Source organism: Stegodyphus dumicola, chromosome 1 (assembly GCF_044657685.1).
Source record: "Stegodyphus dumicola isolate Sdum_Otavi_A_Nest chromosome 1, ASM4465768v1".
NCBI classification, from domain to species: Eukaryota; Metazoa; Arthropoda; class Arachnida; order Araneae; family Eresidae; genus Stegodyphus; species Stegodyphus dumicola.
The window spans coordinates 52215577-52231209 of record NC_140768.1 but is presented as its reverse complement, the minus strand read 5'-3'; the positions used below and the strand labels follow the sequence as shown (position 1 = coordinate 52231209).

The following is a 15633-nucleotide window of genomic DNA, read 5'->3' as shown; positions in this document are numbered from 1 at the left end:
ATGCAACTGATTTTTCTGTAACTAATTTAATATTTTGCTGAATTTGTATTGACTACTGGTGTTTTATAGATATATTCATAAATTAGAATGGTTTGAATGCATAAAGAATGCCCTGCACTATGAGATCTTATTCTGTTACACTCCTGAAATAGCTTCAGGTTCCTTTCCAGTCAATTTGGGCATTAGAGTGATTGAATTTTTAAACCACACAGAGAGAAATAATTTGAATAGTCTAATTCTTTATTTTTCATCAACTTTAATCTGTAGCATTTGAAGAAGGTTCATATTTGAACTAATATTTTAATTGTATAATGTGATGTCAAGGTATTTCTTCAAATAATTTTAAAATGAGCTTTTATAACTTCCTTTAGTAAAACATTTATATTGTGTGGGTGTTGGTTCATAAAGATTGAATTCACACAGAACCGACAATAAGTTGATAAAATTTATTTTACTAAAAGAAACAATTTGCAGTTTTGAAAATTTTGACAAAATTAATCATGCAGCTCTTCACAGTATCGCAGAGTAGAGTCAATAATTACAGTGTGAACTTCTAAGAACTTTAGACACAATGCAATGCAAAGCACATCTAAAGAGGAAGCTTACACAGTGATATCTCAATATTCCAAGCTTATACTGAACAAAACAATTGACGCGGCTCACAATGAATTGGAAGTTAATTTGTCAGCACTATCCTTATCTTCAGGGCAGATGTTTTTATTTGATTTGGCTCATAATTCCTTACTAAATGTAGTATTTCATCTCAATGTACTCCGTCTTTGATTGATTTAAATCAGATTCCTCGTCATTATAATTTGCTTCCGATAAAGAAGAAAGTGACACAGAGGTTATTGAAAACGAAAAAATTTCGATTGACAAATTAGTCGGTATTCTCGACACAGCAATTATAGGACTTGAACAGCGGAACTTTGTAACTGAACAAGAAATTATGTCTGTTTATAGAATTAAAGAGAAAGTATTATCACATAAAACGAAGCAACTTAAACAACTTACATTGAAAGAAATGTTTAATAAAGTAAACAAATAATTATTAAGCTTTTTTTTTCGTAAATTTTGATACCCTTTAGAACATAATTGTTCTTTATTTCATAAATTACGGTTTCATATTTTTAATTTTATAATTTCTGCATGCCATCTTACCAGATTTAAACTGATGATCTATAGTCCGGAAAAATGGATAATCCAGAATCGCCGAAGTCCTGACGAGTCCAGATTAACGACTTTTGACTGTACATCATTACTGAAATTTTATAATTCTTACATACTCAGTGATCTGCTTGTAAAGACAGATGGGCTTGAAAGAATATCCTCCAGCTTTCAAAATCTCAAATGTTCATTTAATTGATTATGAAAAAGGCACACGAGGATTACTATAGACATCTCAAAGGTAACTGTTCTTATCATGAAAGTCTCACTTGTTACGAAATGACACAAACAACTAAACACTGATAGCTAGTCAAAAGTTTTGCTAAAGTCTAAGAGATTAATTGTATGCTTTTCATCCATGAAGGCATTCCTCCATTTAAGAAGGTAGCCTTCTTGTACTAAGCGATAACAACTGTAAGGTTTGAACATGAATGACTAGAATTTTTATAAGATTAATGCATAATATTTTGCTGATTGGTATTTTTTCTTAATGGAAGGTATAAAAAAAGTAAAATTTATTTTATCAAAACTATCCTATTCTGATATCTAATTGTCTTTTAATTATTCTGAAAAACTCTGTAACTGGAAAAATGTATCATAGATGAGCATTCAAGTCGATAAAGCTAAGAAATCAGTTTTAGTGTAAACATATTATATAGCAAAAGGTACAGTGTGAAGAAAATATGTTTTGTGCAAATAAATTGGATGTATTTTCTCATTCAATTTATTATTTAGGAAAAATATAAAACAGTATGTGAAATATCAGACAATAAACACTATCTGAAATTTCGCTTGAAAGTGAAGGGAAAAAAAAAAAAAAAAAAAAAAAAAAAAAACTTTCTTGTATATTCTTTAATTTGTTTCTTGAATTATTTTTGTTTAAAGATTTAGCTAGAATTTCAAATATTTTGAAAATTTTCAATAACTGGAAAATGAAATATTACTGAAGATGGTTGTCTAAACAGACATATTTTTGAGACATTAAATTTCAGATCTGAGTACTCCATTTACTATAATTGCAATCATAAATACATTTTATAGTGACAAAAACCACGTGGGCTTCTATCAATGTGTGCATTCATTAGTGTGGGTATTTGTTGTGTGAGCAATAATCACAGTAAGGATTTTTTTGTGGTCTTTCGTTATGTGAGCTTTCATCCAGTGGGCTTTTGTGAAGGTGTTTCCTTCACAAATTATTTACACCATTATTTCATAAATTTTTTACACCATTATTTCATCTGCAATGCGAATGTTCTTATTCAGCCACTGTTCAGAATTGTGAAAAAGGATTCTAAGTTTATTTATATTCTCATCTGAATTGCACATTCATTTTTCCTCCCTCTTTTCACTAAGCAAGCATGTACTTAATAGCTTTGCAGCTTTTATCTATTATTTAAAAATGGGATATGTGTATATTAAATTATGGGGCACTTGTAGTACCTATAGTGCTGTGCAAGCCAAAAAGAGTTATCTTAAAATATGTCCAAGAAATTATTCACCAAGAAATAAAATGGTATTCTGACCCTCAAACTAGTTGTGTTTTCCAAAGTTCCAGTTATCTAATATGCAATCTGTATTTCAGCTACCTCTATCACCATCCCAACTACGACTGCAAAATAATTGGTGCCTTCTCTAGTGAGTTGTATTATCCAACAACAAAATTATAACACGTACATATGTCAGATATAAAAATATCATGGAAATTTATTAACAAATTAAACTTAATTGGAACAAATTGACTCTTCATGTAATCATAGTCAATCATTTCAGTCATCAAAACTTTGAATTGTAATTTTCAACTAAAGCAACATGCATTTTCTCTGCAGTATCTCCATTACTGTACATTTTTGCCCAATTATTGCTGAGGATTAACACAAAGACTTTCACAGCTTATAAATATTACTGTAATTATTATTTATCACTTTTTTACCTGCTGCTGCCTAGGAAAGTCATGTCTCTTTGCTAAGCTTCTTTTCCTACTTTCTAATTTTTTTTTTTTTTTTTTCATATATAAAAATCATGAAGTGTGTTCAGCAGCCCTAGTGTTGTATAAAATAAGCAAAAATCTATTTATCAATAGTTCTTCCTGTTCAAAATAAAAATGATGTTTTAACCATCAAACCAGTTGTGATTTTCCCTTCGTCGCATCTACATGGTATTTTTCCTGTCTAAAAGGTGATTGGTTTCATCTTTTCTAGGCAATTCTCTAATAAGTTCCATCCAAACACCAATGAATAAATTATCTTAATGTTTTTATGGTAAAGATCCATATTTTTATAGAGCACAAAGTCCGAGATCCAGACTCGTAGGGCGATTCCGGATTTGGAATTTTTCCAGATATTAGATCATCATTTTAAATCTAGTAAAACGGTCATGAAGAAATTATAAAATTAAAAATATGAAATCATGATTATGAAATAGTGAAGCATTTATGATCTGAAAGGTATCAAAATTTACCAAAAAAAAAAAAAAAAAAGCTTTATATTTATTTGTTTGCTTTATTAAACATTTCATTCAATGTAAATTGTTTAAGTTGCTTCGTTTTTTGTGCTAATACTTTCTCTTCAATTCTATAGAAAAACACAGTTTCTTGTTCAGTTACAAACTTCCACTGTTCAAGTTCTGTAGTTACTGTTTTGAGAATTCCGACTAACTTGTCAATTGAATATTTTTTCATTTTCAATAACCTCTCTGTAACTTTCTTCACTATCAGCATTGGTATTTTCTGTACCTAGAACCATACTACAGGTTTCGCCATCCGTTAATTGTTTATTAATTAGAGCATTGCCATCACAATGAAAAAATTCTGTTGTATCATTATTTATTACCGCTTATCCACATTTCTTTACAAAATCCATTAATTGGAAAATTTCACCTGTGGTTTGCAATATCCAAAAAGCTTCCAAATTCACGGCTATGATCGTCATTACTCTCACCATGAAATATGGTAGCTGGCCTTAAGTTATGCCAAGCACTTTTTAAAGTAGCTGAAGGCACATCCTCCTGTGATGCTCCACACAGCAGATTTTATGCAAAAATATTTCAAAAATTCTTAAATAGTCTTGCCATTATTCAAGAATTTAACATGAATTTTAAAAATGCTACTTTATATTTGCATTTCAGCATGTGTTATTCTGATATCCATAGGCTGAATGATAGATGTACAGTTTGGAGGGAAAAAAAAAAAAAAAAAAAAAAAAAAAAAAAACACAGATACATTAAATTTTTTGTTAAAACTTTAAATATGAGTTGAACAGTTATCTACAGTTAGGACAATTTTTGCTTATCAGGTAAACCAACTGAATTCAAATTTTGCCATGCCTTGGGTATGAAATGATTTTCAAACCAATCATACATTAATGGTTGTGTCATTCGTGCTCTTTTATTTGCATGATATATAACGGAAAAATCTGTACTTCTTTAAATGCTCGTGGTCGTATATTTTTTCTGATTACAAAAAGTTTACACTTGAATGTTCTTGCAGCATTTTCCCATATTAAAACTGTTAGTCTATCTTTGGAATCTTTGATACCAGTTGCAGCTTTTTCTGTAGAAGTTGCCAAGATATTTCGTAGTACATATTGCCAGAAAAGACTTTCATCAGCATTCTAAATTTGACCTGGAGATAACATTTCACTATTAATGAGTTCAATGAATTCATCTGCAAATTGCTCAGTAGCTTCAACATCAGCTGAAGCTTTTTCACCTGATAATTTCATTATACCACGACAATTTTAAAATTTGGTTAACCAGTCTGTTGAATATGTGCACTCAGTTTCTAAGTTTATTTCTTCATAAAATATTTTGCCTTGAGCCATTAGTATTTTACCTATCAATGGCACTCGCTCATTGCGTCTCTGTCTGATCATTCAATCGTCACTTTGTCATGATCTTCACTTAAAGCATAGCGAATAATTTTTCTGTTATTCATTGTGAGTAGGCTGTTGGAATCAACAAAAAATTCATAAAGTTCCTTTTTCTGTTATGTCATATACAGTTGACTTTCCAGTGCCATACTCCTTGCATAATTTTGGGATGGATATACCTGTATCCATGTTTTGACACAATTCCACTTTTTGTTAAATGGAACTTGAAACATGCTTTCACTTTGTAGATCCTGTTGCAATTTCAGAATTAGAAACTGTTTTCAACATAATCGAGAGTTCAAACTTTAGTTTCCATAAAATTGCTGTAATTGTAACAGCCTGCCGAAAATGATAAGCTGGATCAAATCAGAAAGTTAAGGAACAGCTCAATCTGCTATATGAACTAAAATTCTTTGAAATCAGTAAAGTGTAATTTCGCTATACATTATTGATTTAAATCTGTAATGTTCCGTTAAATTTTGTCTTGCTTCTGTTGCGCACTGAGATAGTTACGCCTGAATTGTATTAATTTAGTTATTTATTATACTTACATCTAATTCTTGCACATGCTTAAGGCTTATCTGAGTGCTGAATAAATAAATTCCCACATATACTTAAGCTTAGTGAGGGCCGGTGCCAGGTATTTTGCCGCCTGATGCAGTCTCTGTAAGTTGTAAATTCTGCTACCAAGAGCCTCCCCAAGTTCTAAATTTTTGCCGCCTCGTAATTTTTGGGTCCCAGCGCTTTTCCTAAATTCTGAAAATTTTATCATACTTTAATTTTGTTACTCAGTGCTTCTCTAAATTCCAAATATTTTATCTTCCCTAAATTCTGCCACCCAGTGCAGCCATACAAGCTTTTGTGCTCGTTTTGTGTTTATGTGAATAAAAAAGTGAGTTATTCTTAATTCAAGTAGCACTCAATGTTCTTAATTCAAATTGCACTAAATGTACTCTTTTGGCCTATGAGTATCATTAACAAAATCTATTTTTAACATAGGGAAAGAAATTTTTGTCAATATTTAGTGCATTTAACTTTAAATCTGTAATCTTCGCCAAGCATACTGTCAATATAAAAGGTTTCCATACTCTTTGTTATTCAATTACTAATATAAAAAAATGTTTAGGCATTGCTGCATGAGTTATTAATCAAGTTGTCATGTGTTGATAAACATACGGTGATGAAAGCCAAATGTAATAAATAATGATTCGCCAAGTTGTGGCATCAGGGATGTTAAATATTAGTAGTTGTAAAATCAATGATGTTTCCTTATAGAATGTGTTGGTTTGAGATGTATGCCAAGCAGATATGCTGTTAGGGAGCCAAATTATTGATCATACAAATTTATGTAAAAGTGATTGTTTCTTTGATAACAAAGTAGTTTATTTAGTGCCAAAGTAAAATTAAGAATCAATATTCTCTATGCATTTTCTTATGGGGAAAAAAATCAAATTCACATGCGTAAAGCATTTTAAAAAAGAAACCTAAAAAAAATTTTGTTGCATCTTTAACCCCTTAAGGACCAGCGCCGGGAGAACAAAGTGCAGTCACGGGACCAGACACACTGAAATGGATCGTCGCCACCAGGCACACATTTTCAGCAGTTAAGCCTAATTTTATCATATAAAATCAGCATTTTAATATTATGACTTCAATTTTTGAATTTGCGTATTTAATGTACTTATTTTTAATATGTATTAATATAAGGAATATCACATTAATAGAAATAAATTAAACAGGCAAAATACTAAAATCATAACTATACACACAGAAATAAATACTATAAACATGAAAAAAAATTTACAAATACGAAATTTAAAAAATAAATAAATAAATAAACAAGAATTATACTTGTAGGTAATGAAATTCCAGTTTAAAAATTCTGCTGTGTGGGAAATAATTCAAAACAAGGAACACAGTCCTACATTGCATATTTCGCACTCAAAATATGTTGTTTGCTTTCGCTTTTCCTTAGTTTTAGCACATACAACACATCTCCTACCTTTATTACCTTTTCCATCAACGTAAATTTTCGGAAACTGTCTTCCAGTTAGACGGAAAGGTGTCCAGTGATTTTGGACAAATTTTTAAGTTTTTAAGTAAGGTCTCTTAGCCATGGCTAACAGAATGAAACTGAATATAACCCCAACACATGTCCCAAAATTTCTTCAAAAGACAGAAATATTTCATCCTCAAACACTGCGTAACATCAGGTTTATATTAGAAAATTTCCTATTTTTCTAAATCAAAAACAGCATCCACGATGACCGAAAAGTGATCAAGGAAAGACCCCCACTGGCAGGCTATTTGTTACTGATCACGTCAATATATACATTTCAAAATAAATAGAAAAACAAAGAAGAAAAAAGAAAAGCCTAACGAAATAAACAAAAATGCCTGTTACCCTTTAATTCAAAGGCGCACTTATAAACAGCCCTGATTTCCAGTTTGTTTATTTCAATAAATCTCTCAAAAGAAGAAGCACAAAACAGAAACTAATGCCAGTACATGAAAGTCAAATACCGTATGAATCAATCCATGTGAAAACAATTACCACTTAGATTCATTTACTGGCTTTTAAAAATTCTAATAAATCATTCCGTTTTAATGTCACGTATACGTGTTATATATGTAACTGTAACTGTATCTATTATTATCTTTAATCATAACTGCAATATAGAATAGTAGATGAGCAATGTAGAATAAACGATGTTTGGAGATATTCTAAACAAAAACATGATGGAAAGTTGTTTACTGTGAGATCGAAACTTATATTGTGGGTAAGTGCGTTGTTTATTTTTATTGGAAGTGACTAAAAATACGTATATATAAATTATTTAAAGTCCTAAATTAAATATGAATGGATTAAAGCCACCAAGTAATCTAAGTTTCGAAGGTAATTTAAGCAAAAATTGGAAGAAATGGAAACAAAAATTCCAAATTTATCTGTTAGCATCTGGTGGTATTACTAAATCACCTGAAATTAAAGTAGCTATTTTATTGCATATTATTGATGAAGAAGCACTTGAAAAGTTTAATACTTTTAATTTAAGTGAAGAAGATAAGAAGGATGTTGACAAAGTAATTGAAGCTTTCGAAAAGTTTTGCATACCGAAAGCAAACGAAAGTGTTGATAGACATATATTTTTCTGTCCAACACAACATGTAGGTGAATCGTTTGATGATTTTTTAACCAATTTAAAGAAATTAAGTAGCAACTGTGGATTTGCAGAATTAAAAGATACTTTAATAAGGGATAGAATAGTAAATGGAATTCTAAATAAAAATCTCAAAGATAGATTATTAAGGGAAGATCAGTTAACATTGGAGAAATGTATTAAAATGTGTAAAGCTTCTGAATTAGCAGAACTTCAGCTGAAAACTTTAACTGAAGAAAATAAAATAGAAGCGATCAAACGTAATAAATTTCGACCTTCAGAGGAAAAAAGTCAGCCTTGTAAGAAAGACTATCGTGTAAAACAAAAGCAACAAAGTACTAAATCTTCTTCAAACTATCAAGGAAATAAGTACAATAATCCAAAACCATGTAGAAAATGTGGAACTTTTCATAAGTTATACTACTGCCTTGCTTATAATAAGATTTGCTTGTACTGTAAAATGAAAATTACTTTTCTAAAATGTGCACTTATAAAAATGTTAATGTTGTGCAGAATAATTTAGAGCATGAGTTGCATAATAATGGTAATGAATATATTTTAGGGTCAGTAGAAGATACAAATCCATTTTCTAAAAATAAAACAGAATGGTTTGAAAAACTAAAAGTAAACATATCTAAATAGTTATTTGTTAAGTTGGATACTGGAGCTCAGTGTAATGTGCTACCATTGCCTAAATTTAAACAATTAAATTTAAGAGATAAGTGTTTGACTAAATCAAAAGTCACTTTAAATAATTACAATGGTACTACAATTGATGTAGTCGGAAAATGTAAATTATTATGTGAAACATCAAAAGGGGACAAGGATGAAGTAGAATTTCAAGTTGTAGCATGTGACAAAACTGTTCCAGCTATTTTAGGTTTACCTACATTGCAAAAATTAAACCTAATACAAAGGATTTGTACAGTAAATCCTGATTCCAATGAAAAGTTACCAAAATCTTTAAAAGGATATCAAGATTTGTTTAAAGGAACTGGGAATTTAACTGGATATACATATCATATTAAATTAAAACCAAGAGCTGTTGGTAAAATAGAACCCTTAGCTTATTAAATCCATTAAAAATGGAATTAGCAAGAATGGAAAAAGATGGTATTATAAAGGAAGTTAACCAACCAACAGAATTTGTGAATTCAGTAGTGGTAGTAAGGAAAAAGGATGGTAATTTAAGAGTGTGTTTAGATCCTCAGCACCTTAACCAAAATATACTGAGAGAACATTATCACATACCAACCTTTGAAGAAATTTCATCTCAAATGACAAATGCAAAGGTCTTTAGTATTTTAGATGCAAACAAAGCATTTTGGCAAATTTACTACATTTAACACTCCGTTATCTGGAACTGGAATGCAACACATGAAAAAGCATTTAGAAGGCTAAAAGATGTCTTAGTAAATAAACCAGTTTTACAGTATTATGATATAAAGATGACAGTAGTTTTATATGTAGATGCATCTCAAGAAGGACTAGGAGCAGTCTTACTTCAGAATAATGTACCAGTAGCATATGCATCTAAGGCATTAACAGATATGCAGAAGAATTATGCTCAAATTGAAAAGGAAACTTTAGCTATTGTATTTGCGTGTGAGAAATTTCACCAGTATATATTTGGAAAATATATTACTGTGGAAAGTGACCATAAACCATTGGAATCAATTTTCAAAAAGCCATTAAATAAATGCCCTGTAAGACTACAAAGAATGCGTATAAGATTACAGCCATATCAGTTTGGGATAAAATACAAACCAGGAAAATAACTTTTTATAGCGGATGCATTATCAAGATCATTCACTGATAAAGGATCTGATTTCTTTGAAGGAGACATAGAAGCTCATGTTGGATTGGTTGTAGAATGTATACCAATGTCTAATGGTAAAATGGAAGTTTTTCAACTGGAAACAGAAAAAGATGAAGAACTACAAGTTTTAAAAAAAATAATTAAAACTGGATGGCCAGATGAAAAATGTATGGTTCCAGACCTGGCAAAACCATATTTTAACTTCAGAGAAGAACTATGAGAAGCAAATGGATTAATATTTAAAAATTCCTGTGTTGTTGTACCAAGAAGTTTACGGAAAGATATGTTAAGCATAATTCATTATGGTTATTTAGGAGTAGTAAAAAACAAGATCAAAGCAAGAGAAATATTATATTGGCCAGGAATGTCGAAAGAAATTGAAGATTTGGTACTGAATTGTCAAACATGTTTAAGTTTACAAAAAGCTAATACTAAAGAACCAATGATATCTAAAGAAATACCTAATGGTCCATGGGAAGTATTGGGAACATATCTCTTTTACTTTCAAGGAAGGGATTATCTAATGGTTATAGATTATTTTACCAAATATGTTGAAATTGGACATTTGGAAGATTTGTCAAGTGTAGCAGTGATAAAGCAATTGAAATCAATTTTTGCAAGACATGGTATTCCGAAAATAGTATATTCGGATAATTCTCCACAATATAATTGCAGAAAATGTAAAGATTTTGCAAGAAGATGGAATTTTGAAACCAGAACTTCAAGTCCAAATTACCCACAATCTAATGGAATGGTTGAAAGGCATATTCAAACTGTCAAGCGAATGTTAGAAAAAGCTGTAGTTGACAACAAGGATCCATATTTAGTATTACTGGAATATCGTAACTCTCCTATTTCAGATGAAATTAAGTCACCTTCAGAATTGATGTTTGGAAGAAAAGTGAATGGATTGATGCCTATAAAAGAGAATTTTGTCCAAGCTAAACGATATGAAGACCATAAACAACATTTGCTGAATAGACAAACTTTACAAAAAAGTTATTATGATAGGAATGCAAGACCATTAAAACCACTGAAAACAGGAGATCATGTTTACATAAAAGAGAAAGGGAGAAAACTAAATGAAAGAAGGAAAATTATAGAAGAAGCAGAAAGACCACATTCATATAGGATTATAAGAACAGATGGAAGAATTGTAGAAAGGAACAGAAGAGACCTTCTTAAAGGAACTAATCAGAAAGAGTTTGCAATACAAAACAACTATGAGAATGAAGCTATAGATGAACCCGAGATACATGAAAATAGTAGGAGCACTACAAATTTAGATGTGCCTGTAAGTCCTTCAAAACCTAACAGAAGTGTTGTGTCACCAAATAGTGAAAGAGGTATAGTATCATCAAATTTTTCAAATGGACATAACTACCTTACTCAATCTGGTAGGACTGTTAAGAAACCTTATTATTTAAAAGAATATGTTTAATTTTACTACTATTATTATTTTTTATAAAAAAAAGGGAGATGTTATATGTGTAACTGTAACTGTATCTATCACATACGGGACGCTTTGTTCGTAGGAGCAGAATCGTACCGGCACATATACAGGACGCTGGGCTGGTAGGAGTGGAATTGTTGCGTTGTGTATACATGACACTGGTCCTCAATGGGTTAAGGTCCAAATTTTAGATCATTCTGGATATTGGATGTCTGGATCTCGGACTTTGTACTGTATATAAAAATTACATAACATATGGCCCCTCCAGTAGCAGAGTAGAAAAGTTGCTGAGCACTGGTAGTTCATCCTGATTAAGCTCATTTCCCTTATAAAGTTCTCTTTGAAGATGTCCCTCCACTTAAACAGATGCTTTGCCAGGTGCTTAATCTCCCCCTAACCCTTTGAGGTTCAGTTTATAAAAAAATGTTTTTTGGAAAAAATAACTTTACACATAGATAACTAGCCCCTAATACAATGTTATTTAATGAAAAAAAATTAAAAAAAGGTAAACCTTTAAAGTAATTCATGACATGATGGGATATCGCTTGTCCCACCGTATACCTAGAGCAGTAAAATGGCATCTTTGCCTCAGCGTAAATTCTCCTAACATGCATATTTAAAGTGCTAGTTTTAGAAACCAAATGAAAATGCAAGATATATAAAACGTTTTTGAATAATTATCTAGAAAATATTAATCATATTCGCAAAATAAAAAACATTAAAAAAATTACAAAATTAAAAAAAAAATCACTCTCTGTACGACTTTTTAGATATTTTTTAATGATTTTCATAAGAAATTTGAAACAGAAAAGATTTTTGCTCCAGTACTTTATTTGCTACAGGTTTGGGAAAAAAGGAAGGTATTTAGAAGGCCATCATGATTTACATTTCACCTTTCTTTCCTCTGCTTAGGATATTTTCTATGATGAATCACACTTGCATATTCATTCAGTATTCAATGAGATTTCATGTTACAGACTTATATTTTCATTTCTTTCGGAAAAAATACTAAATATTTTTCAAGTTTTAACATTATTGCAATTTATTAAAAAATATAAATTTGCATTATCAACATATAAAACAAACATGATACTTGAATTTTAAAATATTTGAACAGTGCTGCCATCTAGTAGCAGCAATTCCTACATGTACGGAGGGACATATTTGGTCCCACCTTTTAATTTTAACCATTCTTAATTAATATATATGAATTCAAGTAATAATTTCTGTTTAGAAAAGGAAACTTTTCACATAAAAATATCCATTTTAATACCAAATGTTGTTGTTCAGACAATTTAAATTGCATTAGAAGTAGATAAAAAAACTGCTTCAAAATTAGACCAGCAAAGAATTTTTATTGTACATTATTTCCATGCATGAATACTCGTGCTGCCATCTGTTATACATTTAGAGAACTAAAAGGTGTAATTGTATATATTTTAAATGGAATTTTGCAGCCTTCATCTGGAAGATAAAAACTTATAAACAAAAAAAGGTGGCATCCCACCAGCAGTTAAAGGGTTAAACAGATGCTCAGGTGCTTTGCCACAATCAAATAAACTAAACCTTGATAACATTTCAAAAAAATTTTGAATTACTTCCAGTATATATGTATATATATATGAGAAGAAGATAAATTGTAGTATATATTATCAGAAGTAATTTAAAATTTTAATACACTACATCATTTTGTATTTTACATTCAGAAATAATTCATTTCCATTCTGAATTCATTACATTTTACATTCAGAATATAATTTATTTTCATATATTTTTGTAGTGCCTAATAAGTTTTGAGTAAAATGTCTATTTTTGTGTAATTTATTCTTATGTGTTCAAATGTTTTGCAAGGAACAAAATACCAGTAAATTGGCTTTAAGTAGAAATTTTAGTGAATTACCATTAATTAAAAAATAACTAAATTTACAGTTATTAAATCATTAAATTTGTGTTTAGTAACACTAATTCTTTTTGACATGTTTTCCTCATTTGTTATTTAAGTATTTTCAAATTTTGCATTTTTTTTTCTGTATTCTCTATACTATTCTTTCACCTTTTTTACCATAAATCTTACCATTCTGTTCTTGACATTCTTACCACTAAATCTTACCATCCTGTTCTTAACACCTTTACCACTGAATTTTCTTTTTCCTCGTATGATGTATTGTCACTTTGTGTGTTTAATATAGGGTATCTAAAGCTACCAGCACTCGAAATGATTTTGAAAATGTGTCTATTTATCGTACCAGAGCTCGAGGTCCAGATCCATCTCTGATGAAAGGTCCATGTGAAAGTTTACTATTGTATGTATGCCTCTATGTACATTTGTTATAATTTACTGCAGTCTTTAAAATAAATACAGGATATGTGCATTATTGTCTGCTGTAGGCATGATAATCAAAGGGAAAATGAAATTCTGACAATGCATACTTCAAGAAATATGCAACATATCATAATTTTTTCTTGAACTCCAGTTTGGTACTTGATGTTTGTATATTTGTAAGATAAGTGTGGCAGATTTTATCAGTTAGTTTAGTTATATTCTTTTTCAGTTGCTGGATTGTGTGTAATTCGAATGCTATAAACCTTTTGGAAGTGAGATATGTCACTTCATGATATTAGAAGCTTCTATGTGATAACTGCATTCCTAAAATATATTGACAGTGTACCATAGTTTTGTTTGCCCATTAAACAAAGGAAGGCTTTATGATGTTTTCCAAAAGTGAACAATAATTTATAATCAACTTCTCTGAAGACTGTTAAATTCTATGTATCTCGACTGTTCCAGTCGAATGTACCAGACTTCTTCTTCTTTCAGAAACACTGAAAAGAAAAATCAATACTAATAAATTACACACAGTCAAGTAATGGAAAGAGAGCTTCACAACTACAGCTGATAACACAAGCCATTCTCATTTGAGTGAGACGGTTGCAAGCATAGTGTTCCAAGTTTGAGATATCTGTGTCGAAATGTGACCATTTCCAGAACTTGTAGTTCAATATCTCTACATGTAATAAAAAAAAGAGTCTGTCTGTGTGTGTGTCAGTGTGTCTTTCGTTCGCGCTGCGCATAAGCTAATAGACCCACGGCTATGAAATTTGGTACATAGGTGCATTTAGACAAGAGCCAGTGCACCTCGAAGCGATTTTTTCGAAATTCGAATTAGAATTTTTTTTATTTTATGTTTTGTGACGAAATCGCGTCATTTTGAGACATAATGGACTATAGGAAAGCGAGATTTTACTCTACACACTCCATTTTCAGATCGTCATGAAACTTTGGCACTCAGCTATTTTACGAACTTAAAATAAATTTCGTGTTTCAATAAATCAATTAAATACGAAATTATTTAACAAAATGAGCTTAACACCTTTTCAACGGGATTTTTTCTAAAAAAGTTAATTTTTAAAAATGTATAGTTTATTTTTCTTTGATTTTTGGACACGTTAAACTTTCATCCTTGTGACTGCTTTTACAAAAAGAATTTTGGAAAAATGATAATATTTTGTATTTAAAAAAAATTAAATGAAGTTTCCGAGTACACTTCTCACATCTCACATCTTTAAAAATGTGATTTTGGCAACAATTTTCCTTTCTTATTGTTGTTGATAGATTTTTGATGAAATCGCGTCATTTTGAATAGTTTCATTCTTTTAGAAATATGGGTTTGGCAACAATTTTTCATCGTATTTCTTATGTCACTGTTTTTAAGAGATTGGCATATTTCATTGTCATTTTTTTATATATATAATATATTTTTATTGATTTCTTTTTGATAAAGTTGTTCTGCAGAGTAAAATTCTGCACGGAATTTTTTGTTTTTTGAGTTTCTTTCATGTTATTTTTTGCTTATTTCACTATTTGTAAGATATTGAAAAGTTTTGCATGATTTTTTTTTTCTTCAACAGAAAGTTGATTAATTTTTTATTAGGATAATTAATATTTGTATTAAGGTATATAGCTTATTTCATTGTAATTTTTTCTCTTGAAAATATAAGATAAAATATCATTAATTATACTTTGCTTTTCAGAATTTTTTGTTTTTAGTATTCTTTTGTGTTATTTATTGCCTATTTCACTGTCTTTAAGATATTGAAAAGTCTTGAGTAATTTTTTTAGGAAACAAAGTTCTTAACCTCCTTTACACCATTTGAGTTCTTAAGATTTTG

The 15633-nt window shown here is 30.1% G+C and overlaps 1 protein-coding gene across 2 annotated transcripts in view; it reads left to right on the top strand.

Annotated features, from left to right (window-relative positions):
- LOC118199287 (uncharacterized) overlaps positions 1–15633 on the top strand; it is a 122458-nt gene that overhangs the window by 90405 nt on the left and 16420 nt on the right. For both annotated transcript variants that reach the window (XM_085814399.1, XM_085814403.1), the window contains one exon: positions 13653–13766. In XM_085814399.1, coding sequence (XP_085670525.1) covers positions 13653–13766 — 114 coding nt within the window. The remainder of the gene's footprint in view (positions 1–13652; positions 13767–15633) is intronic.